The sequence below is a fragment of the Muntiacus reevesi genome, chromosome 4 (genome assembly GCF_963930625.1).
Source record: "Muntiacus reevesi chromosome 4, mMunRee1.1, whole genome shotgun sequence".
NCBI classification, from domain to species: domain Eukaryota; kingdom Metazoa; phylum Chordata; class Mammalia; order Artiodactyla; family Cervidae; genus Muntiacus; species Muntiacus reevesi.
This window is the reverse complement of record NC_089252.1, coordinates 70,637,831-70,664,213: the sequence shown is the minus strand read 5'-3', so window position 1 is coordinate 70,664,213 and position 26,383 is coordinate 70,637,831. Positions and strand designations below refer to the sequence as shown.

At 50.0% G+C, this 26,383-nt stretch overlaps 1 protein-coding gene across 2 annotated transcripts in view; it reads right to left on the bottom strand.

Annotated features, from left to right (window-relative positions):
- Nucleotides 1-26,128, bottom strand: part of ITGA9 (integrin subunit alpha 9) — a 350,067-nt gene extending 323,939 nt beyond the window's left edge. For both annotated transcript variants that reach the window (XM_065932998.1, XM_065932999.1), the window contains exons 1-3: nucleotides 25,723-26,128; nucleotides 7,941-8,068; nucleotides 5,775-5,881 (exon numbers count right to left, since the gene is read on the bottom strand). In XM_065932998.1, the coding sequence (XP_065789070.1) occupies nucleotides 5,775-5,881; nucleotides 7,941-8,068; nucleotides 25,723-25,907 (420 nt within the window). In that variant the 5' untranslated portion in view covers nucleotides 25,908-26,128. The remainder of the gene's footprint in view (nucleotides 1-5,774; nucleotides 5,882-7,940; nucleotides 8,069-25,722) is intronic.
- Nucleotides 26,129-26,383: the final 255 nt, after the last annotated feature.

The window sequence follows — 26,383 nt, the reverse complement described above, 5'->3', positions numbered from 1 at the left end:
CCATGCACAGATGACCAAGCTTTTCCCACGCCTCAGGTCTACCCAGCACAGTCAGGAGCAGACAGGCCGTCAGCCACTGAGAACACGGAATACAGGGGGTCAGGGCCCTGACACCACGGATTCCACCCCCCAAAGCAGCTCCCCTTCAAAAGGAGGAGGGGGTGGCCTGGGAGGCCCAGGGATGGTGACTTCTGGGGTTCTGGGAAAGTCATTCTAAGGATGTCCACCTCCTAAAAATTCATCGATATATACAGCTAGGGAAGGGGCGGCAGGAGCCACGTTGGGCCGTGAAGGTGGCAAGAAGCCCCTGAAGCAGCCTAAGAAGCAAGCCAAGGAGATGGAAGAGGAAGATAAGGCATTCAAGCAGAAGCAGAAGCAGAAGAAACTCAAGGAGCTAAAAGCAAAGGCTGTGGGGAAAGGCCTCCTGGCCACAGATGGAATTAAGAAATCTGGCAAAACGGAAGTTGTTCCTTACGCCTGAGGCAATGATGACTCTTAGCTGCATTCCTGTTTAAACGTCTAGATCTCCTGCCATAATATCTGTTGCCACCTATAGCTAGAATGAAGCGTTGTCTTGGAACCTATTTTACATTTAAGAGTAAAATTTTGTTTAAAAAAAGTTATAAAAAAGGTGTATACAGATGATTTGGGGCATTTTTTCTGCATGGATGTTATAGCTCAACAAAAAGTTTACTTAAAAAAAAATCAGGAAACAAAGCAACAGAAGTAAATGCAAAGTATATTCTGTGGCTTTGAAAAAATGGCCAAGATGAGAAGCAGTGAATAGAAAGACAGCAACAGCCCTGATCCTTGGAAAGGCAACGGCCAAGAGACAGAGCTGGAGAGCACCGCTTCCCCCCAGAAGTCAGCTGGATGCGGTCTTTAGTTGTTGCCTGAGCCTTGCAGACTCTGCTGAAAAACAGAAATGTCAGACTTGAACACTGTGAGCTGCGCTCCCAGGTCGAAGAAACAGCTCAGTGCCCATGCTGGGTTTGCTGGGTAGTTATTACCAGAAGTGACTTTTCCCCCGATTTCTTAAACTGTCATCGGCACACTGGGAGTGTGCAGTGAAAGGACAGGGGAAGGAAGGGGCTTGCCTCTAATCCCGATGCGGTGCTCATGTGTGTTATCACTTGTTCCCTGGGGAGATGGAAGGACCCACAGGGTGGTGGATGTGAGACTGGCAGATACTGAGCTAAAGGCAGCCTGCCAGAGCAAGCCCAACACCCTGGATCTTGCCAGAACCAGGGTGGGTCTGTGGACCAGAAAATGCCATTCATTACCAAGATTTTTAACTCTCCATCGCAACTTTCAAACTCTCTATCTGTTCTTTACTTTGAAATCATCATCAAATGTTACTTTCAAAAAGAGCCATCCCACCTCTCCCACTTCAAACCCTTGGATTCAACCTTGAAATCCAGTATTATGCTTCTTGGGGATATAGGTGTGAGGCTGACACCCCCAAACAACTACAGAGTTCGCAAAATGTGACTGAATAAAACATATCTTCCTGTTCTTAATTTTAAAATAAACACTTGCCTCCCAGAAAGTTTTGACAGGCAGAAATAAGACATGAAAGAAAAAGCAAATGGATATGAAACTTTCAAAACAAAAATATGGACTGGGTCACCCCTCCCTGTCTCCTGTTGTCACCTGTCATTTCCGAGGGGCATTTTACAGCCTTTGTCTCATGCATCCATCAATCACTTAGAGTCAGCCCCAAAAAGAGATGGCAATTGATCTGGTTTCTAATTGCTTCAGTATTGACACTCAGTCCCTACATTAGGGCTTCCCTGGTGGCTCAGATGGTAGAGAATCTGCCTGCAATGCAGGAGACCTGAGTTTAATCCCTGGGTCTGGAAGATCCCCTGGAGAAGGAAATGGCTACTCACTCCAGTATTCCTACGTGGAGAATTCCACGGTCAGAGGAGCCTGGCAGGCGACAGTCCATATGGTTGCAAAGAGTCAGACATGATTGAGCGACTAACACTTTCACTTTCTTTACATTATTCAAACAAACTTTTAGAAGCCACTCCATAGACAGACCTTCTCCTAGAGCTGAGAGTGGAAAGGGTCGAAAATTTGGTCTCTCTCCCCAAGTGGTTCCCATTAAAAAGGACATATACGCACAAAACAAGTCATGCACGTAATAAAACAACATAACGCTGAACTTCTGATGACACAAGATGCTCGGCTTGTTCTAGACAGCACCATCACGGTAACAGGCTTCATGGAGGTGGCAGAGGCCAAAGCAGGGAGGACAGATTGGACCTGGGATAGGCCTTTCCTGACGAGATGGCATATGTGCAAAAAGCCATGAGAAGAACTCAACTAAAAACAACCCAATTTAAAAAATAAGCAAAGGACCTGAACAGACATTTCTTCCACGAAGACAGACAAATGACCAATAAGCACATGAGAAGATGCTCAACGTCACTAATCATTAGGACAATACAAATCACAGTGAGATACCATCTCATACCCATTGGGACAGTTCCCATACACACAAAAATAAAGTGTTGGCAAAGACATGGAGAAATTGGAACCCTCCCCTTGTGCACTGCAGGTAAGCATGTAAAATGGTACAACCACTGTGGAAAACAGTAGAGGGGTTCCTCAAAAAATCCAAAATAAAATCACAATAAGATCTAGCAATCCCACTTCTGGGTTTATATTCAAAACACCTGAAAACAGGATCTCCAAGAGAAAGTTGCACACCAGTATTCACAGCAGCATTATTCACAATGATCAAGACATGGAAGTAGGACTTCCCTGGCGATCCAATGAATGGCACAGGACTCCACACTTCCACAGCAGGGGGCACAGGTCAGATCCCTGGTCAGGAAAATAAGATCCTGCATGCCATGCAGCATGGCAAAAAAAAAAAAGATGGGGAAGCCACCCAAGTATCAATAGATGAATGGATAAAGCAAATGTGGTACATACATACAGTGAATATTATTCAGCCTTAAAAAATGAGGAAATCTTGTCCTATGCTTCAATACGATGAAACTTGAGGACACTATGCCAAGTGAAATAAGTCGGTCACAAAAAAGACAAATGTCTCATACAAATGGGATCACGCAGTACGTGCAGCAGCCGAACTCTTAAGCAAAGAAAGCTGCCCGGGACTGGAGGGAGGAGTGAGACTGAATTACTCTTCAATAAGTTTAGAGTTTATTTTGCAAGATGTAAAAGTTCTAGAAGTCTGCTGTACCAGAATGTACATACAGTTTACTATACTATACACATAACAATGAATATCATGGTAAATTTTGTGTTGGTTTTTAAGATTTTTTTTTGATGTGGATCATTTTTTAAAGTCTCTATTGAATTTGTTACAGCACTGCTTTTGCTTTATGCTTTGGTTTTTTGACCCTGAGGCATGTGGGATCTTAGCTCTCCAAGCAGAGACCGAACGTGTACCCCCTATATTGCAAGGAAAAGCCTTAACCACTGGACTGGCAGGGAGGTCCCAACCTCGTAGGTTTTTTTTCTTTTAAAGATTTATTTTATTTTTTGGCTCTGCTGGGTCTTCATTGCTTCTAGAAGGCCTTCTCTAGCTGCAGTGAGCAGGAGCTATTCTTCGTTGAGGTGCATGGGCTCCTCATTGCAGTGGCTTCTCTGGTGGCGAAGCACGGGCTCCAGGCGCACAGGCGTCAGTAACTGTAGCATGTGGCTCAGTGGTTCTGCCACACGGGCTTAGCTGCGCTGCTGCATGTGGGATCTTCCCAGACCAAGGATTGAACCTGTGTCCCTTGCATTGCAAGGCAGATTCTTAACCACTGGACCAGCAGGGAAGCCCTCAGGTTGTTTCTGACCACAGTATGAAAAAGCCATGAGGAAAGCAGATGCTGCTGGACGCCTCCCCTTCCCCCCCGCTCCCCCAGAGTAGCTTCCAGAATAGATGCTACAGTAACTGCATAAAACATGAGAAAATTAACTCTGCATGCAATGAATTAGAACGGGAGCATCACACTCCAGCTAGTCCTTTCCAGCTTCCTTGGCTCAATGGCCCCCTCATCCTCACGTGTCCACAGAGACAGCCCCCTCCCGGTACTCTCTGCAATAAGGCAGAACCCCCTCCAGGAACAAGCTCTCAGCCACATGGAGGTCATCCTTCCGCAGGGAGGGGAAGTGTTTTCATGGGAGCAGCCTCTGGATCTGGGTTCGGGGCTCTCGGGAACCAGACCACCATCTCCTTTGTTCTGAATATTGACCTCAGGCCACTCTGATTTATGGACGGATCAGCTTCTTGTCTTCCTTCCGAAAGGATGACAGACAAGCCTCCTGGGCCTGGTCATGCAGTCAGGGTCAGGCCACCATGTCTGGGGGAAGGCAGATGTTGGAGCGGGTCCAGGGCAGTGGGTGACAGTGATTAAAGGGCTGGAAACCAAGGCAAATGCTGGGCTGGGGGGCTCTGCATGACCCACGGTGTCTAGTAGGGAGGCCCTGTGATGCTGGCGACAACATCCAGCTGCTTCCTCTCTTCCTAGAGGGGCCCGACAGGGAAACGCCTGATTTGTGCTGAGAAGCAGGCAGAATTCAGACCAAGAGCCCTTGCCACTGAGAAGCTGAACACAAAACGGACTCCTCAGAGAGGGGTCAGAAACACTCTGCCTAGATCCTCAAGGAAAATCTGGTTTTCCCTGCAGATTAAATATATGTGAAACCCCCAGCTTTACAGACTGTGGCCCAAAGGAAGCCCTCCAGAAATGGCAGCTAATATTATTTTCCCTTCTTGATCTCATGCCTTTATGACAAAAACATTTATACAGCTTCCAAGAAAAGGCCTATGAAGTCAGAAACATAAGTACATCTACACATGAAAACAGGTACCAGGCTCTTCAGTGAAACTGGGCATGTTAAGAAACTGAGTGTTATACCTCAAGAGAAGAGTGTAAAGGATAAAAGTGGACAAAACGAGACCTCTGGGTCAGTTACAGACTCTGATGTGGCCATGTTTCCCCTGTGCCAGCCGACGCAGTAGCCAGTGGACCTCTGTGACTACGGAGCACTTGCAGAGTGATTGAATTTTTTTTTTTCAAGTGGACCACTTTTAAAAGTCTTTATTGAATTTGATACAATATTGCTTCTGTTTTATGTTTTGGTTTTTTGGTCAGTAAGGAACATAAGAAAACTCTTGGGAAGACAAATATCTTGATGGGTGGGTGGTCACACAAGTTTGTATAAATGTCAAAACACAAACTGTAATCTTAAGACCTGCGCATTTAATATAAGGGCTTCCCTGGTGGCACCGTAGTAAAGAATCCGCCTGCCAATGCCGGAGACTCAGGTTGGATACCTAGGTTGGGAAGATTCCCTAGAGAAGGAAATGGCAACCCACTCCAGTATTCTTGCCTGGGAAACCCCATAGACACAGGAGCGTTTGTGGGGGTGTGGCCAACAGTTCATGGGGTTGCAAAAGTGTCAGACACGACTCAGCAACTAAACAACAATAATTTTATGTAAATGATACTTCAACTTAAAAAGATACCCACAGGAAAATGCTCATGTAATGATCAAAATTTATTAATACAAAGCACTTTCCACATACATTTCATTTGCCCTTTTTCAATAGCCACATCTCAGTACCCTAGGATAGACATTATTAACATTTGACAGATAAAGAAAATAAAAAGACCAATCATTTGTCCAAGCCGTCTTCCAGAAGAGACAACCTCAAAGCCATGCCATCCAGCTCTGCTAAGGGGTCAAAGTCGTGCATTTCCAGGCTGCCACCCACTCCCCGCGGCTCCCCCGGGAGGCCTTACCAGCACGCGGCCATCAGCCTTGGGCTGCCGGGCCAGGCTGACCCCCATCCATTCATCATCTCGGTCTTCCCGGCAGGTCTTTCCACAGGACACACCCCGATTCTTCCCTGGAGGAAAGACAGAAAAGTCAGGCCTGGACCGAGGAACGCCACTGTCTACTTTCCAAAGGGCAGTCTACAACCCACGTGTTGGTTCCTGTCAGTGAAAGCGAATCCCTGGGCCGGGGGTACAGTGAGGCCAGACAATACGAATCAGGGTGGAGAAGAGAAAGGTTCAGTGCAGGGCCCTGCAAGGAGGCAGGTGGCTCGTGCCTTAAAACCCCAAACTCCCCGAAAGCTCTCAGCAAAGGCCTTTCCTGGGAAAAGTGAGGGAGGGGCTGTGACAAACTTCTTGGTGTCAGATCCTCTGTTCCTGAGGTCAGATCCCATAAACCTCCCCCAAACCAGTGTTATTCTCTGTTCTGACAAGAAAGGACAAGGTCCCAAAACTCAACTCTCATCCTCCGAGGGCCAGGCCTGGCCTGTGAGGACGGGTCCCCAAGCAGGCCCGGCCGCCTGCCCAAGCGCTGGTCCAGCCCCCAGCCCGGGTCCTCCTGCCAGCGTCCAGCCCAGCTGAGGAGGCGGCTCTCGGCCCCAGGCCCCCTCAGGGTCGAGTGCCCAGACCCCGCGGGGCCATCATTTCTGAGGGAGCCAGGCACCCAGCACCCAGCGGCCCTGAGGCCGCCCAAATGGGGGCCGGGTTCCTCAGACTTCAACCCAGGGAGGCCGTGACGACGGCTCAGAAGCCTCCAGGACACAGCCCTCGGCCTGTCCCCGGGGCCCTGCCTCACCTGCTGCCTGAGGCTGAGGGCCTGGAGGGCCGGGGGAAGGCCGACGTCCGCCTCTCACCACACTCCTCACGGAGAAGAACACACGCCCCGCCGACCGTTGGCGGAGCGCGGCCTCTAACAGTCGCGCTAAGGGTCTCGGGGAACAGCTGCACGCCCGTGCCTACCACATCACCAGCCCATAAATGAGGGACTTGCAGCAAGATGTAAATTGACTCCACCACCATGAATGTTGTTTAATTCGTCCGACTTTTTTTCATAGCAGGACTTTTCACCAAGGAAGCAAGGCGCTGAGGTGTATTACAAAGTAAGCTCCTTAATTTGTTATGGACCAGTAACAGCCCACAAACCAGTCACACAGAATGCCATGGATACCTCTCATATTCTGCTAAAGAAAAGCATGACAATTCCTCATTTAAGAAAAATAATAGAAGATCTTGAGGAGAAAGGACTTTGGTGAAATCGAGGACGCGAAGTGATGACTACCGTAAAATAACTGCTACTTTGAGAACCGCCTCTGTGCCAAGTACAGTTCTGTGTATTCACTTCTATTGTCCCATCAGTCCTCTCACAGTAATCCCTGTGAGGTAGCTATCATCCTTCTGATTTTACAGGTGAGGAAACAGAGGTCAAAGAGGCTCTAAGACATCCAGTAAGTCCCAACAAGTAACAGGCAGAGTTGGGCTCCGACCCAGGCAGATCTGACATCCAAAGATGATGAACTTTCCACCAGACCAACAGGGTTTTTAAAAACACCTATCAATCATATCTTTGCCTACTTAAATCATAAAACCTAACATTGCTTTTAATGGCCTCCCATCTTGTACGTAAAACAGAATCCTAACACCTGACCCCAGTTCACCATGCCATCCTCCCCTGCGTCCATGGTCCCCTGCTCACCACTCCAGGGATGCTGGGCTTGCTCTGCATCTTAAAATGCCACAAACTTTCCTCCCATTGGAGATTCTGCCTCCAGAACCTGCCCAGCTAAACGCTGTGCATCTTTCCAGTGTCAAAGTCACTTCCCCAGACCCTCCAATCTAGATCAGATCAAATACTCACCTCCCCTCTTCTCTGATCTTTATTTGTTTTAATGTCTCTTTTACCTACTAACTGGTAAGGCGCAGGAGAGCAGGATGTTTGTTTGGTATATGCCAGTGCGTAGGAAGTAATCGGTACTCTGCACATGATGAATGGATGGATGAATGGATGGATGGAAGGAAGGAAGGGAGGGAAGGAGGGAATGAGTAAGAGAAGGAAAAGTGGATGATCAGGAAGAAAAAGAGGGTAGTATGAGGGTGCAGAACCCGTCCCCATCTTGGCAGTGAAAATCTACCCACCTCGAGCCATGTCCAGTTCGGTGCATCTCCGGTCAGGGTTGGTGTGGACGCGGCACTTAAACACAGCCCCAGGGGACTTCACTGAAGTGCTGTACTTGGAATCCGCCTTTGGTGCACCCACAAGGACCCTGCACATCAAGAAGAAACGGCATTCGGTCACAATCCAGTACCAGGCAAGTACAGCCAGTGATAAATCCTCACCCAGCCATGACTGTGTTGTCTGAATGCCCTCTGGGAGACGTTCCCCAGCATTCCACAGTGCTGCGGGGGGTTGGGGTGGGCAGAACGAAGGGTCTCCTACTGTGAACCCGTCACGATTTTAACATGCCTAGAGAAAATCTGAGTTTTCTTGAGAACACATACCGCCAAAGGGTTCCTATCCAGAATGTATAAAGAATTCCCCCAAATCAACAACGAATAATAGACCAAAGACTTGAACAGATGCTTGACGAAGGAAAAGTGGCCAATAAACATATGAAAAGATGCTCAACTCTATCAATCATCAGAGACACCACTTCACATCCTCTAGAAGACTAAAACCAGAAAGACTGAAAACGCCAAGTGCTGGCATGGACACAGAACACCTGGGACCCTCACCCTTCCCGGTCAGAATGTGAACGATCACAACCACTTCGCAAAACAAACCAACAGTTCCTAAGAAAGCTATACAGGTGCCTGCCCTCGGACCCAGCAATCCGATTTCTAGGAACATACTCAGCAGAAACACACACACACATCTACAGGAGACACGCACAAAATATTGCATATGTAACAGTCCCAAACTAGAAGAAACCCTAAGCGCCATCAATGCTAGAATACATAACTAAACTGTGGTGTAGAAACAGAATTCTATAAAGCAATGAAAATCAATGAACAGTCAACTGCACCCTCATGGACAAATCTCACAAACACTGAGCAAAAAATACAGGGTCCATTTATCTGACATTCAAAAGCAGGTGAAATTTAAGGGTGATGTCAGAGGTCAGGAACACACTGACCTCTCAGGAGGAGAAGGGGAGGTGTAATCAGGAAGGAGGGTTTCTGGAGGGAGGCACTTGAAAATCAACCTGAGTGGTGTTTAAACAAATCTGTGAATAATTTAAAATTGTAAAAATTCATTAAAAATTTTATGAATAAAGAAAAAATGAGAAGTTTAGAAATGCCATTTCTACTGTGTTCCACTCTTGCCCCTCCCCCCACGATGTGTACATTTAGGGTGACAGGAAAGAAGGAGCAACAGTGTGAAATTATAAACTACAACCTCTAGCCCAAGGCACACCAGAGCTAGATGAGTTTGCCTACGACAGGGCAAGAGATGGCTGTACATCCTTCGTCTTGAACCAAAAAGCTGCCCTGAGGATGTTGCTGCTGCCAAGTTGCTAAGTCGTGTCCCGCTGTTTGCAACCCCACGGACTGTAGCCCACCAGGCTCCTTCTAGCCCGCGGGTTTTTGCAGCCAAGAATACTGGAGTGGGTTGCCACTTCCCCCTCTGGGGGATCTTCCCAACCCAGGGATTGAACCTGCATCTCCTACATTGGAAGGGGGGTTCTTTACCACTGAGCCACCAAGGCAAGCCTGCCCTGGAGATGAACCATTGTTCATGGAGAACAGCAAGGAGAACAGCAAGACGTGCCAAGATGATGGAGGGACACATGTGGGTACAGAACATGTTACAAAAACAATTCTGACCTAGAGTTTTGTGCCTAGTTTCTGGAAAGCAGTCCATGGAAAAGCTGTAGCAGAGAATACCAGGCACCCTTGGTCGGGCACGGCTGGCGCTGAGCTACAAGGACCTGTACAATGAAACTATAAACAGAATCCATGCTCATGCTTAAAGAGCAGACAGTGCCAAGTCACTTGCTCAGCGGAACGAGAGCCTATATCCGATTCTGTGAGTCGCCCCATATCTCACGCAGCCCAGAAAGGAGATGCAATTCCCCTCCCAAGAGTATCAGGCATGTTACGAAAAAGCTCATGTCCCACTGGCCTGGGAACGGAATGCATTCTCCATCACGCATCTCTGGAAAAGGTGACTAATAGCACAGGTTAGAGGGAACTTATGCAGCCTCCCTGGGGCAGCAGAAAGCTGAAGCAGGTTCCTCTCATGTGTTTCTGAAAGCCACCCTCATCTTGGGATCTCAAATGTTCACCCCAACTCTGGTCTCAGAATGACGCTGCTTCCCTCTGACACTCCAGCTGAGCAAGGGGGGGCAGATCCTCAGATCAGACCACGGAGGACTGAGACCCTCAGATGGTCATTTGGCAAAGGCTGGCAGAGCCCACACAGGACACCACCCTAATCTGCTCAGAGACATGGTGTCAGGTTCATAAGGAGGCACGTGGGTCCCTGTGCTCAATCCTTCAACCCCCAGGGAACAGGAAGGGTCTCCTTACTGGAGCCTTTCTTTCCAGCTCAGTCTTAGAGAGTCTGTGTATCTGATCCTGTGAAGAATCGAATCACACCACACTGGGTGTGAGAGGAGCCGGGCCCCCAACAGTGGGGCTTCCTATAAGCTGTCTGCTGCTGCTCAGTAACACCCCAGGATCTGCGCCCCCCCACCCCCACCCCCGCACCCAGCGCTCACCGGGCAACTCCCAGCCTCAGGATCTCCAGGACAGGCCACAGCTGCAGAATCCCAAACAGAAACGGGGCTGGAACCCCACCGCCTCTGGAAATCTTAGCAAGCACTTTCCCGAGCACGCCACGCAGCCTCCATCACCCACACGAGGGCAGCTAGGCCAATCCATGGCTGCTCTCACTCAAATGCAGGATGACCCTCCAAAGGAAACTCCAGTAAGAAGAAAGCCACATCAAGGGATCAATGTCCCCCCTGGCTTTGGGGGCTGAGCTTTGGAGGCACCGGAGTGGGCCAAGGGTGGCTCTCTCCGATGCTGGTTGCGTTTGCACAGGGGAGAGGAATTAGTTGTTTGCCGTCTCTACGCTGAAACACCCACCACATTTCCGCAAGGCAGACTGTAGGAGCTGGGGAACATCAAATTCCTCCTTCACTCCAAAAGTCCCATGGGACAGGGCTGGGTCCAGAAATTCCCACCAACTCCAAATTTATATCAGCACAGTGAATAAATGCCAACTGCAGTAGATGCTGCTAAAAAAAATAATAATAAATCGCAAGAACTAAGTAAGGGGGAGAATTCATCATGCACAAAGGAAGGAAGGGAAATGGCTGCAAGGAACAATGGCAGGGGACTTTCCTGGTGGTCTAGTGGTTAAGACTCAGCATTCCCAATGCAGAGGTCACAGGTTCGATCCCTGGTCAGGGAACTAAGATCCCACATTCCATATGGCACAGCCAAAAAACAGACCTACATTTAAAACAAAAAAGAAAGAAACAGTGGTCTATTTCCTCTATTGGGTATCCAACCTGGAAAGCTTAAATCCCAGGATGGGTTCTCCCAGCCAAGAGCTGAGACAGATAAGCAAAAATTTATTTCGAAATCTAAAGTTGGAGAAGGGGGATTTCCCTGGTGATCCAGGGGTTGGGTCACCACACGTCCACTGCAGGAGGCACAGGTTTGATCCCTGGTCAGCATACTGGGATCTCGCACGCCGTGTGGCACAGCCCAAAAATAGAAAAGAAGAAAAAAATGTTGGAAAAAGGACCTGCTGAATCATACTTTCCTTCGAAGCCCAAGGTACTCGATGGTTCCAACAACAGCGGCTGATGAAGCACCCGATAACCACCGTTTGGTTCAAACTCTTAATCAGCTGCTTGGAGGAGGAGTTTCCCCCCAAATCCTGTGTAACAGGAAATGAAACAAGAGATAAGGGGGCATGTGTGCACATGTGTGCCTGACATTCACAGGGGGGCTCGAGGGAGGACAAGCCTGTATCTCTGTGTTTACAGAACATCGTGGCTTCCTCCACAGCCTGGCGCTGCTCTTTACCTAGGCTGCAGGCCAGTGAGGCTGCTCCACAGGCCGGCTAATGAGCTTGCCTCTTCTGAAGTTAATTCAGATGGCTATCAGCCAGGCTGATCCTGAGAGAGAGGACAGAGTTCAGTGCATGCCACTGAAAAGATGACATTGGCTTTTTCTCTCATTCTGAGTTACATAGGCATACGGGCCATTTTAAATGCCCCCCCCACCCCCCACCAAAAATCTTTCCTGGCACTCTTGTTAAGACAATAAGATGCTTCTTTCTTCTGTACAGTTACCATCTCAAGGAGCCGAGTGTCTCCACCAACAGGCTCCCCATGAAAAATCATCTGGCTGCTTCGGAACTTTGCTTGTCACTTCAAGTTGTGGTCCTCAGAGCAGTAGCACAGAAAACAACTGGGAGAATAAGGGGAAGGCAGAATCTCAAGCTCCATCCCCTTTCCACTAAATCAGAACGTGTTTTCTGGGTCTTCCCTGGGGGTCCAGTGGCTAAGACTCCGAGGTCCCAATTCAAGAGGGCAAGATTTGATCCCTGGTCAGGGAACCAGGTCCCACGTGTCGCAACTGAGAGTTCAAATGCCACAACTAAAGATCCCTCATGCTGCCACGAACATCGAAGATCCTGCACATAACAACTAAGACCCAGCGCAGTCAGACAAATAAATAAAAATAAAATAATTCTTTTTTAAAAAGAACATGCATTTTTTACAAACTCTCCAGGTGACTTCTATGAAGGGTTCTAGAACCACCTACACTGATTACAGTCACTTTCATCTGGGGCCAGTATGAACAGACGACCCCTGAGAATCAAGCTCTCCTCTATCCCACTCCCACTTAAAGATGCAGAGAAACTTCCCAGACACTTCCCAGAGTCTCCTCCTTAACTCAGACCTCGGGTTCCTAATTACAAGGACCACCAGCCTGTGTTGGGCACGGGGAGTGTGCAGGTGTCGGGCTAGGCTCCCTCTGGGCTGAACTGCATTTCGTCTTCACCACAAGCCTGCAGGAGTCACTGATATTATTCCTCCTTTACAGAGGGAGAAGCAGGCGGCCACACAAGGTCATGGCACTCACCTTAGCACAGAGAGATGTGAGCACACTGGCAGTTGGGTGCAGTGCCCACTCGCCCATTCTGCCCTCCCCACGTCAGCCAGAAAGGAGGACAGGGGAGCCAACAGGTGCCAGCCGCTCACACATGTGATGACCTTGTCTGGAAAAGGCACCTGATGCTCTGCAGGTGGCCCTGAGCTTAGAATCTGGATTGGAGGCTCCATCCCCAAAGGATGAGAGGAGGCCTTTCTCCTCCCCATGAGGCTGAACGTCAATCGCCTTCCTGCTTTCCTAGAACATCCACTTTGCTGGTGCAAAAGTGCTGCCCAGATTAGCCACCCCCACTCCCTCGCCCCGCCCCGCCCTGACGCTCTGAAATTTTATTGAAGTAATGTGTGCTCAGTCGAGTCCGACTCTTTGCAACTTCCATGGGCTGTAGCCCCATGGACTGTAACCCCCACAATCTGTAGCCCTGGATTCTCCAGGCCAGAACAGTGGAGTGGGTTGCCATTTCCTTCTCCAGGGGATCTTCCCCACCCAGGGATCAAACCCTCGTCCTGTGTCTCCTGCATTGGCAGGCAAGTTCTTGACCAGCTGACCCACCGGAGAAGCCATTGTTTACAGTTGATTTAAAATGTTTTGTTAATATCTGCTCTACAGCAAAGCGACTCAGCTATTCATATATAATCTTTTTCATATTCTTTTCCATTATGGTTTGTCACAGGATATTGAATATACAGTTCCCTGTGCTATACAATAGGACCTTGATGTTTAGGGGAGAATAAAAGCAAAACATTCTCTGGTATAAACTGTACTAATGTATTCTTAGGTCAGTCTCCCAAGGCATTAGAAACAAAAACAAAAATAAACAAATGGGACCTAATCAAACTCACAAGCTTTTGCAACAAGGAAACCTAAACAAAATGAAAAAACAACCTACAGAATGGGAGAAGATATTTGCAAACAATGTGACTGACAAGGGATTAATTTCCAAAATACACAAAGAGCTTATACAACTCAACAACAACGAAAAACAAGCAACAAGCAATCCCAACAAAAAACGGGCAGAAGACCTAAACAGACATTTCACCAAAGACGACGTACAGAGAGCCTATAGGCACACGAGGAGATGCTCAACATCGGTAATGACTAGAGAAATGCAAATCAAAACTACAATAAGGTGCTTCCTCTCTAAATGAGCAGTTCACGCACCTCTCTGGAAATGTGGACCCATCTGTTCATCTGCCAGCCCCAGCCATGCTCGTGGATTGTCTGATCTCCTGTCCGAGGCAATCCTGCCAGGCAGCACCTCGTGTGTTTTACTGAGATGACGGGCACACTGCTCGCAAGTGGCAGGGCTGGGCTTTGAACCCAGGGGTCCATGTCTAGGGGCATGCTCCTTCCAGTCCCTCTGAACTCCCTCCTATGTGGCAGTTTAAGTGCACTCCATTTTTCCAACACAGCCACTTCCTTGGTTGGCCCCTGTGGGGGGAAGTTGGTCACCAGGGCTCCCATCCAGCCACCCATCCAGCTCTGAACCTACCCCTCACCCTCGGAGAGCAAACCACGGGTCAATTCCTCAGGGACACAGGTGGCAGGAAAGGGGTGAACCACAGCTGCCTCCTGGGGAAGGCTTGGAGCTGACATCGTCCCCAAGGCTCCCTCCCTCCCCACAAATACCGCAGCAGTGATTCCACAGGGCGAAATTACAGCCAGATCAAGGACGGCAAGTGGGGATTAAAAACCTTAAACCCATTAGGTTTGCTTTCAGGCATCTGATCCCCAAACCAAAACTTCCCTGGGGACCCATGTTTTAGTTACAGGAGTGGAATTCAATCGCTGCGTGTCCACCGCACCTCAGGGGAACCCCAGGAATCACTCCACATCCTTTCCTAGGCCAAACATAGCCAGGACTTGAGCAGTGGATGAGCCGGAGCCAGGAAAGCCACCTGACCACGCCAAATCCTGCACTCCCCGAGAAGGAAACCGGTGGAATTCCATGACCAACTGGGAAAGAACAGAGTCACAGGGAGGGGCCCGTCTCGGAGAGTCATTAAACCCCCTGGCCCCCTGGATGGGAATAAAGGGTCCTCAGAGGCTGCTGCCCCAGCCAGGGGCTCAGGCCCTGGTAGATACACCCAGAGAAGGAAACATGGCAAAGAGCTGAGGTTTTCCTTCCCCACCTGAGAGCATCAGGCAGACATTAAAATCTGAGAGGCAGAGCGAGCTGCAGAACTCCGAAGACCTGCCTCTTGAGGTCCTCCTATTAGCTTCTTGTGAAAATTTTTCTTCTCTTAGAAAAACAAGTCAATATTTTTACATTTACTTTTTTTTTGGCTAAAATCTTCACCAGCTCCTTAGACGTGTGGATCTACCTCCCAGACTTATCTGGATGCTGGCATGAAGGACAGGGCTCCCCAGAATAGGAATGGCTTCCGATCTGCTCTGTGAGAGAAGGAAGAGCCAGACAAAATGACAGGCTTTATCGCACAGTTGCCAGAACAGCCATCATCAAAAAAGACCGCAGATAACACATGTGGAGGAAAGGAAGCCCTCCTACGCTGTTGGTGGGAACGTAAACTGGTGCAGCCACCAGGGACGTCCCTTAAACCCTGAAACTAGAACCACCATATGATCCACAACTCTATTCCTAGAAAACAAAAACACTAACTCGAAAAGATACACGCCTCCCAATATTCACAGCAGTATTATTTACAATAGCCAAGACACGGAAGCAACCTAAGTGTCCATAGACAGATGAATGGATGAAGAGGTGGTGCATGTACAATGTGATATTACTCAGCCACAGGAAAGAAAGCAAATGGCAAAATTTCAACAACATGGATGGACTTGGATGGTGTTATGCTCAGTGAAGTCAGTCAGAAAAAGACTTGTGCTATATGCTATCACTCATGTGTGGAACCTAAAACATAAAACAAACAAATGAATATAACACAACAGAAATAGACTCAGATGTAGAGAACTAGTGGTTACCCCAGGGGAGAGGGAAGTGGGGAGGAGCGAGATAGTGGTAGGGGATTGTGTGTGCATTGCTCGTTCCGTCGTGTCTGACTCTGGCAACCCCGTGGACTGCAGCCCACCAGGCTCCTCTGTACATGGAATTCTCTAGGAAAGAATACTGGAGTTGATAGCCATTCCCTTCTCTAGCGGATCTTCCTGACCTAGGGATTGAACCCAGGTTTCTGCATTGCAGGCAGATTCTTTACTGCCTGAGCTACCAGGGAAGCCCTAAAGAGGTACAAATTACTGTATATAAAATAAATAAGCTATAAGCATATATTGAACAGCACAGGGAATATAGTCAATATTTCATAATTACTTTATAAGAAGTATAATCTATAAAAATATTGAACCACTATGTTGTACACTGAAACATATAATATTGTAAACCAATTACACTTGGATTTTTAAAAAGACTTTTAAAAACTCCAGGCTTTACAATCCCACTAGTCTCCTATTAAAGTAGCCAACTCAGATCTTTGGAAACAGACATATGAATAAATAAACAAAAATGCAGATTGATGCCGAGCATGACCAAAATTTTAGAGACGACACATAATAAACAGTGTCTCATTCATTTCTGTATGGAGTGCTGACACTCAAATTTTGATAAATGAATGAATCAACAAATGCTCTGAAAGCAAAATTTTAGCATCTGAAGTCAGGATGAAGACCATTAGCTTGGAATGTTGGATCAAAGAAACAGTAAGAAACAGCTACTCAGATTTATCCAGGTGCATGGTGCATGTCATGTTTCAGGCTTTGCAGACATAATCGCATTTAATTCCCCCCACAATGTCTGCGGCACAAACTCTCATTGTTCCTCTTTCACAGAGGAGACACTGAGGCCTAAACACCTGAAGTAACTTGCTAAGAACACACAGCTTCTAAATGGGGGCGAGGTCAGGCCGGCAGGGCCACTGTATATCTCGGCAGCCCCACTGCTAAGGCCCAGACCACGGATTTGGTTGTTCCTAGGGAACCAGGGGCCATAGGAAGGCAGAGTCAGGAAGGACCCCACTCCCCTGAGTGTAGAACGTCCACTCCAGGCCCCGCGCTGGTGGAGAAGGGATGCGAGGACCTGTGCACTGCTGCCCTTGGGGTGGCCTGCACACAGCCAGCTTTGCTCTGGGGTCTGTGCGTGTTGCAGCATTTCCAGGCTAGACAGTCCAGAAGGGCTGGGAGAGCTTCAACACACCAATGGATGTACTGAGATGGAAGAAATTGATTCCATGCCTTTTTGATGCTGAGCTTTACAGAGGGTGGGGGGCTGACCTAAGTCATCTTTGCTCTCACACTGCTGGCCATTTATACAGAAATTCTGAGTCTGAGGGGGTTTCTTTAACAATGTTACAAATGCAGGGGTGAATCCTGAACACCAGTTGAGGTGGCATCCTTCCCCATCTACTCTCCAAAGGAAAATTTTTCAGTGGGAGCCAGAAGCACTCAACGGAGCAGATGGAGGGAGGGAAACCCAGAGAGGTTAGTATGGATACAGGGAATATTCCAGAATGCTCCATATTTCCTAAGACATATCTGTCTTACAGTGACCTAGGGTGAGAGCAGACCCTACAAACATCCCTGGCAGAATCACTGGTCCCTCTTTCCTGAGGGATTGAGCACCTCTGGAAAGCAAAAGGGATTGAGCATCCCACACAGGTAGCCAGTGGGTCCTGAATAAGCATCTGCAAAGGGTGTCATTGGGAAGTTTCCAGAACCTTCTCAGGAAAGCAGGACAGAGTCTCACAACACAGATGTCTGGGTGCCTTGAGGCCCTAAACTCTTAACTCTTGCGTTCTTGAGAGGCAAAGGTGCAGGCCTCAGCTCAACTACTCTGTCCCTCCGTGCCTCAGTTTCCCCCTTGTGAATGAGGCTACAATGACGACTAGCTGAAGCAACTGTAGGGAACGTTAAGTGAGTTAATGCACATGAAGCACGTAGAACGGTCCTCAACATGGGCTAAGCGATCAGCAGTGCTGTGGCTGCCGCTGCTACAAATTTAAACTCACAACAAGAGTCCCAGAAAAGCAGAAACTGGGGACCAAGTGACCTTGTGGTTTCAAAGACTGGATTCTCACCAATCTTGGATTTGCTTTCACTTCCTAAGACTCCCTCTAGCAAAAAAAAGGGGATGATCAAACACTTTACTCTGCTTTGGTTGGTCACCAAAACCACATGGCTTAAGGTTTTGTGGGTCACAAGATACCAGGGTTGAAGCTCTGGTCAGCGGCTCAGGGTAAGGGGGTAGCTCTCTTCCTCCTTCGCCCCTCACCTGTGACTTCCCCGAGGTCAGGAAGAGGCACCCTGCGAGTCTGCTTCAGGGCTGATTCTAACAGCCGAGAATCCCAGCACTGCCCGGGCTGATACGGCGGGATGAGCAGGAGCACAGATTATCCCAGCCACGCTGCAGGCCGAGGGACACACCTCACACGGCCCTTCACACACGATGGGCTCCGTGTCCACCACTGAGGCATCCAACTCCTCATGCCATCCGGCTTCAAGGGGACAGTTAGCTGACAGCCTCCAGCTGCTGCCCCTTCCAGGCAATCAGGCTGGGGCCAGGCCTTCCCTAGGCAACCATGGGGACTGACTATGATCATATGGGGTGCTGCAGATTGGGGGTGCCCCTGTTGAGGTGGCTGAGACATTTTCATATTGATTTTTATTGAAGTATAGTTGATTTAACAATGTTGTTAATTTCTTTTATATAGCAAAGTGATTCAGTTGTACATCTATATATATATATATACATTCTTTTTTTAATATTTTTTTCCATTATGGCTTATCAAAGGGCATTTTTTAAGTTGGAGGACAGTTACTTTACAATATTGTGTTAATCTCTGCTCTACAGCAATGTGAATCAGTCGTTAAGTATACTTATATCTTCTTCCCCTTGACCCTTCCTCCCACCCCCTCATCGCACCCATCTAGGTCATCACAGAGCACCAGGCTGAGTTCCCTATTCTACACAGCAGCTTCCCTCTAAGTTGGCTGAGACTTTTATCAGGCCCGCATCACCGTCTGAGGCTTCCCCTGCCCATCCTGTTTCCTCTCCCCTTTTCTTTCATCCGCCTTACTCCCCGTCCCCGTAACTCTTTTCAACTCCTATCTCTGTCTTAGCATCTGCTTCCCAGAGGACACAAACTGGCCGAGGGCCCCAGTGCACACCGATTGCCCAAGGCTGGAATGGACCCTGGTCAAGGCATTAACTCCGTGAGCCTTCCTTCTCCATCTGGCAAACTGGACACCAGTCACCACGTGGTCCTGAAGATTCCCCTAGAGACTGTTAAACTTGTGAAAGATTGGGCCTCTTGCAGATGCCCAGCAAATCCTATCTGATGGGGTCATTTGTTTTGATTTCTTAAAGTTACATGCTACTCCCTGGAAAGCAAGTGGTTTCTGAGAACACCATGGCTGCTTTTAATAAATGTGACAACATCATCCTCCGCAGACAAATCACAATGGGAGTTATCAGAAGGGGACTGTTTCCTGACCAGCAGCAGCTCGCTGGGGACTCAGAGCTGGCCGGGGCCCGGCCCTTCACACTCTCACACTCTGGGCTGTTAGAGACTGGCTGGAGAGAATCTGTCTTCTTGCCCTGGAAGGTTCTCTCCGGAGTGTGACAGCTGCCTCTGCCCCAGCCAGCATTCAGCACTAGCTCGGGAAACAGCACCCTCGCCAGCTTCTTGAGATCTTTAGGGAAATGTCATGGAAACCCTCAAAGGATGCTGTCCGGGACCCTCTAGAACTGGGGCCTCATACACATGTCATCTCTTCTTGAGCACTTCGAAACAGCAGGCACTGCAGGGCTAGTTAGAACCTGGAACAAGGTCTGGAAAAGCTACGTCCAGAAAACCCAGATGGGGAAGTGGGGTTACAGCCCGGCCTGAACGCCGAGCATGGACAGCACAGAGACCTCACCACAGAGGTTATGAGAAGGCCTGGCTGCCACCAGCATCTCTGGGTGCCTCTGCACAAAGCCAGGCGGGGGCGAGGAACAGGGCCCACGGTCCCAGCATCCCCCTTCCGAAGGTTCTATCTTCATGGGGCTCTTTTCTGCCCATCAGAACTCCCCATGCCTGCCTGAGGACCTGCCCTCCCACATCGGAGCCCACATCTTATTTCAGCCTGACGTAGAAGGCGAGAAGCCCACAGTCTTCTCACCCATCAGGCTGAGTGCATTTTTCACTCTTGAATCCCCAGCCCTCAGCCTAGAGCAGGCAGTCCAATGTTTAATGGATGAAAGGAGGCTGCCAGCTATTAAGTTTTAATTAAATTTAAGCTCCCTCATTTCAGTTTTAATACTCAGATATGCAGGGGCTGACTTTTATGTTGTTGTTGTTACATCACCTTTGGATCTCTATCGAGCTGTTTAAGACACAAGTCAGGGACTTCCCTGGCAGTCTGGTGGTTAAGACTTCACCTTCCAATCCAGGGGGTGCCAGTTCAATCCCTGGTCAAGGAACTAAGATACCACATGCCTCATGGCCAAAAAATCAAAATGTAAAACAGAAGCGATATTGTAACAAATTCAATAAAAACAAAAAAATAAGACACAATGTCCAAAGGAGCACTGGAACTCTCTGCAATGGTGAAAATGTCTTGTGTGCTGTTGAAAACCGCAAGGCACATATGGCTGTGGACAAGTTAAAATGTGGTGGTGTGACTGCAGATCTGAATTCTTCCATTTTATTTGGTTGCAATTTTTTCTTTTTTTGGCTACACGGCATGGGATGCAGGATCTTAGCTCCCCAACCAGGGATCAAACCCATGCCCTCAGCAGTGAAAGTAGAGTCTTAACCGCTGGACCACCTGGGAAATCCCTGGTAGTAATTAATTTGAATGGCAATACACCTGGCTCGTGGCCACTGCACTGGCAGTGTGGAGCCAGCTAGCTTGTTCTCTTAATTGTCAATCTTCATGCAAATGAGAGGATGCCATGCTCCCCTCGGCTCTGAATCGCCTCCTGTTCCTCACTGAGAGATGCTCAGACAACCTTAACAAAGCGCAATGCCGGCGCCTCTTCCATTTCCGAGCACTTGCTCTGGGCCAGAGCACGGCCGGCTGTCTTGATGTGTCCCGGGAGATGGGGCAGGAAGCACGTCTCCAGAAAGGAAGCCAGGGCACCCAACCGCCTCAGACTCCGGGGCGTCTGGGGCCGAGAGGAAGGAGGGGCGGGGAGGGTGAGAAAGAACCCCGTTCCGGGGCCTGGACGCCCGCCGGGCTGCATGTATTTATCTCCAGGGTGTTACAGTTGTCTGCCCCGCAGCTGAGGGACCATCCGTGTCTACAGGAAGGGGACAGAAATCTGCTTTGTCCGTGTTCCCTGGTACCTCTTGCTTGTTGTTCAAAGGGGGCGAGAAGAGCCGGGGGCTGGCAGGTTTGGGAGAGGATGCTGGCTCAGGGCAGGCAGACGGGGATCACTGGGAAAAAACAGAAACCGAGTCCCTTGCACATTTGCATCCAAACTGATACCAATGACATCTATCACACTCCCTGGGGTACTGTGGTCCACCCGGCCGCAGGGACAACGCTCACTGCCCAGAGCATGACGGCAGAGGCTACTCGAGCCACACCCCTGGAGAGAGCCGGGGTCGTGCTGGGTTCTCAAAGCAGCATGACCACGGGTGCGGGATGCAGGGTCTGGGGCTCAGAAGGCGAGCCCCCCACCCCACACACGCAGAGCTAGGACCTCTGGTCAGCGACAACTCCGGTTTAAAAAAGAAATGCTCGGGATGCTCAGCTATGGGATTAGAGAAGATGCACTAGTTCTGCTGACAGAGCACATGCGGGCGCTCTGGGATGTGAACCTGGGGGGCGCCTAGTCCGGGGACCCCTCCTCTCTGGCCCCTGCAGAGCCCCCACTGACTGCAGTGGGGGGTGCTCTCCCCACCCCGCAACACTCCCCTCCCTCCTCACCTTACACAAGACAAATCCTCCCACCTGTAAAAAGGTGCTTGATTAGCATGAAGCAAAACTACTAAACCATGAAAGATTGAATGAAGAAGCTAAAGAATAATCTCTGCTCAAGAAGAAAGACAGAAGACGTAAGGCTTAGTGAACACTGCCTTCTTTTCCATTCAGAGCTTCAGTCCATGACTCTTCCTCGTCAAGTCTATCACCTCCCACACCCAACCCGATTCTCTGTCATCTTTTTTAAAAATCTCCTTCATGTAGGAGGCTCTGCTCTCCCACTGGACTGGTGCGGCCCTTTGGTACGTTACTCCACAGTTAATACATCGCCCTAAAGTTCACATTTCCGCTTCATTGGCACTATGGAAATTCAGAGAAAATGCCTGAAAGCCTCCCTCTCTCTCTGACGGAGTGATTCTAAGCCCAGGAACTTATGCAAAGGAAATAATTAAGGATGTCCGCAAGGCTTCTGTTAGAAGGATGTTTACCCTGCTGCTGTTTGTAATTGTGAATCATTGGAAACAACTTGCCTGTCCCTCAAGCAAAGCTAAAAGATCCAGGACCCAAGGACCGCCTGGTAGGTAGAGACCAACCATCAGTCACTAAGTCAATCAACAAACCCCAGAGCTGAAAGTTAAGGTAGAGACCAATTAACAGTTCCAGATTCCACAGGGCCTGAATCCTACTAATATAGGGCAACTACCTTTAAGAAAATGAATACAAAATTATGAGTATAGAATTAAGCACAGGGCCTATGCAAGTGAGAGGCCTTTGGTGGAAGTTTCATGAGTATCACAGTAAGTCAAGCCTGTAAAGATGGAAGGAAAAGAGAGGAGAAAAGGGGAGATGCTGGAAGTCTCTTCCTTCGAAGACTGGGCAGCATAGTCAGCAGAGAATAATGTTCAAGGTCTAAGACCAAGAAGCAGGAGAAGGGAGACAAGAACAGGGAGAAAGATGCTTGGCGGTGGCTGAGTCACTCAGTCGTGTTTGACTCCTGCGAGCCTATGGATTGTGGCCCGCCAGGCTCCTCTGTCCATGGGATTCTCCAGGCAAGAATACCGGAGTGGGTTGCCATTCCCTCCTCCAGAGGATCTTCCTAACCCAGGAATCAAACTCGGGTCTCCTGCATTGCAGGCAGATTCTTTACTGACTAAGCTATGACGGAAGCTCAAGATGCTTGGAAGAAACAGCAGAAGGATACAAGCCAAGGAGATAAGCAAGAACTAAACCAAAATGAAGGCGGGGTGGAGCAGGGGAGGCAAAAGAAAAGTTGCTTTAAATAGATCACAGGAGGGATTAGTTGGTACTTGAAAAATTATAGGAACAAGAAGTCAGATAAAAAGAGCAGGCTGTTGGGAGACTGGGATTGATATACATATACACTACTATGTGTAAAACAGGAAATTAATGAGAACCTACGGTACAGCATAGGGAACGCTACATAATACTCTGGTGACAGAAATGGGAAGGAAATCCAAGAAAGAGGGGATATGTGTACATATATAACCGATTCACCTTGTGTACAGTGGAAAGTAACATAACACTGTAAAGCAACTATACTCCAAGAGAATTTAATAAAAATAAGTCATGGAGATGTAATTAATGTGTGGCATGGTGACTATAGTTAACAATATTGTATTGCATATTTAAAAGTTGCTAAGAGAATAAGTCTTCAAAGTTCTCACGGCACACCAAGTTGAAACTGTGTCTGATGACAGATGTTAGGATGAACTTATTGTGGTGACCATTTCATAATATATATGTTTATCAAGTCATTATGCTGTACCCCTGGAATTAATGTTATGTGTGAATTATATCTCCATAATAATATTAAAAAAAATCAGAAAAAAAGAGCAGCCCACTCAGTATAAGAAGCAGAGAGAAAGCTTTTGAGACCAGCAGCCTGGCTGTGATGAGGGGCTCCTATGAATCCCTGAAATATCTGCCCCACATCTCCACTGACACCAAGGCCACTAATCAGCATGACCCTCCATCCTCACCCACTCTGCCACATACCCTGGGTCTTTTCCTGCACTTGCCAAATTTATTCACACCACACAGGCTTTCCTCATCCCCCTTTTTAAAAACAAAGCAGGCTGGGAACATCCCCAGTGGTCCAGTAGTTAAGTTTCTGAGCTTCCACTGCAGGGGGCCCAGGTTTGATCCCTGGTTGGGGACCTAAAGATCCTACATGCAATGTGGCTTGGCCAAAAGACTTTTTTTAAAAAGCAGACTGAACTCTTTTTCCAGGTCTTGACTCCCCCTACTTGCTCTGAGCTAGGCCACCTGTGGCCCATCCAAGTCCAGGAGGCAGGGTCCTGGCAGCTCTCTGTACGTTAAAGGTCCTCCGGCATCAGGGATGCTTCAGCTTCCCCGCCTGCCCCTCCTCAGCAGCCCCCTGCCCTGACTAGTCCTATTTTCGACAGCCCTCCCCACAAGCTTTGTGCCAAGGTCACACAGTCTGTGAGCCTGGCCTCGGATCCTGGGATGTGTTCTCCACCTGCTCCTGCCCAGGCCACCTTCTCTACCAAATTCAAAGTCCACGGGGACATTGAGTACACGGGAGGACACAGAAAAGGTGTCAGCCTGCTTTGCTGTCAAGGGGGGATTTGGCAATTGCAAGAAATGACAGTTGGCCTTAAACTCGGGAACTGGGGTAAACAGTAGGGAGGGAGATAGGGAACAGGGCAGGAGCTACACAAAGACCTTAGAAGCTGGTTCTCCTGGAGGCAGCTCTCCTAGAGATCATGATTGTTAAAGGGCTGGCAGGTCACAAAGTTCCCAATTTTCCAGGAATGCTCAGGACTTGAATCTACTAACCCTGCCAGTTCCATCAGGCTCTGTCCAATTCCAGGCAGAACTACGTGCTGAGCACAGAGGAGGTCTGACTTTGCCCTTCCAGCCTGCAATGCCTAGGGATGCTCAGAATATAACCAGTCCTGGACTAACTGCCACCTAGGCCCTCACTGGGGAAGGATCCGTCCTCTAACTCTTTGAGGAGTGCCTGACCCCTCCTGTGACTGTTTTATTTGCTCTTACCAGGAGGAAAAGGCCAAGGAGAGACCAGCCTCCCTGGTGCTTCTCCTCTGGGGTTGGCCACTCAAGCTCTGCGCCCCTTTGCAGCTGGGGCCTAATGAGGAGAGCTCCCACCCCTGGGGGCTCTCAGGGGGACATTCAGGGGGCAGCTGTCCTCCTCGACCTCTACACAGGGCAGCCGCCTCCGCGTGCGGTGAGAGCCAGGCCACCCCAGAAATCACTCACTAGCCAGCCCTGCCGGCCTTCTCACTGAGTGTCCTGGATCGTCCCCCTTCCCGACCATCTCGGCTCCCTTCCACAGAGGACCTGATGAGCCTGAGGACCACTCCAGTTGGCATCACCCCAGGCACACGGAGCCCACTCCCCCTCGCCCTTCGCGGTTACACTGCTTCCAGGGGAAAAGCCGGCAGGAGAGGCTTAAACCTGGGGAGAGGCGGGGTGGGGGTAAGGGTGTCACCAAGAGTTATCGAAACTTGAGAAGTCTGCCGGTCGCCCCGGAGAGGGACGTTCGCGATGCCGGCCCGGCTCTGGAGCCCCGCGGAGGCAGAGAAACTAAGTTACTTCGCGACCCTGAGTTAAGCCGAGACTGCCTGGGAGGCCGAGGGGCAATCCCGGCGGTTCTCCCACCCGGAGAGGCGCCCGGCCCCTCCGCCTGGGGAGCCCACCGGGTCGTCCGGGACCGGAGACCGTGTCTCCCTCGTCCCTTCTTTTCCTAGGCGGCTGGGCTGCGCGCAACGGAGACATTTAAATCGCCCCCTCGGGACGGCGGCGTGGAGAGGCCGGAAAGGCGGCGGCGGCCTGGGGGCTGCCGCGGGGCCGGGCCGGGCCGGGCTGCGGTCGGGGTCCGGGCCGGGAGGGCACTCACCAGCGCGTGTTGTCGTGGAAGTGCTCCAGCACCGCGTAGCCGAAGAAGGACCCGGCAGGACCTTGGAAGCGCACTGGGCGCTGCGGGTCCAGGTTGTAGGCGCCCGCGGGGGTCCCTGCAGCCACCAACGCCAGGAGCAGCGCGCGGAGCCCCCCGGCGCCCCTCTGCGCCGCCGAGCCGCCCATCCCCAGCTGGCCGCCGCCCTCCCCTGAGCCCCGCGAGCAGGGCGCCGAGCGCGCCGGCGGAGGGGCCGAGGGGTCCGCCGACGGCCGAGAGGCTCCTGGGGGCCGGAACTCTGCGCTCGGGCTCGGGCGGGACGCGGTGCCGGGCTGGGGGCGGTGGGCCGAGCGGGCGCCGTAGGAGAGCACGGGGGCGGCCCGGCGCGGCCGGCGTCCTCTGTCCAGCCGAGCAGTGTGCGCGCTCGGAGAGAGTGGGTCCCGGGCCGGGCGGCGCTGGACTGCGGAGAGGCGCGCCCGCGGGGTGGGCGGCCTGAGTGGCCGGCGGCGGAACGGCGCAGCAGCGCCCCCTGCGGGCCGCGAGCCCTGCACCACCTCGCGGGCCGCGGAGGAGCCCAGAGACCCGCCCCAGCGCCGTGTCCCCGGCGCGCCCTGGGCGCTGGGTCCTGAGGCCACCCTACTTGTAATTTGTGTTTTTACTCTCT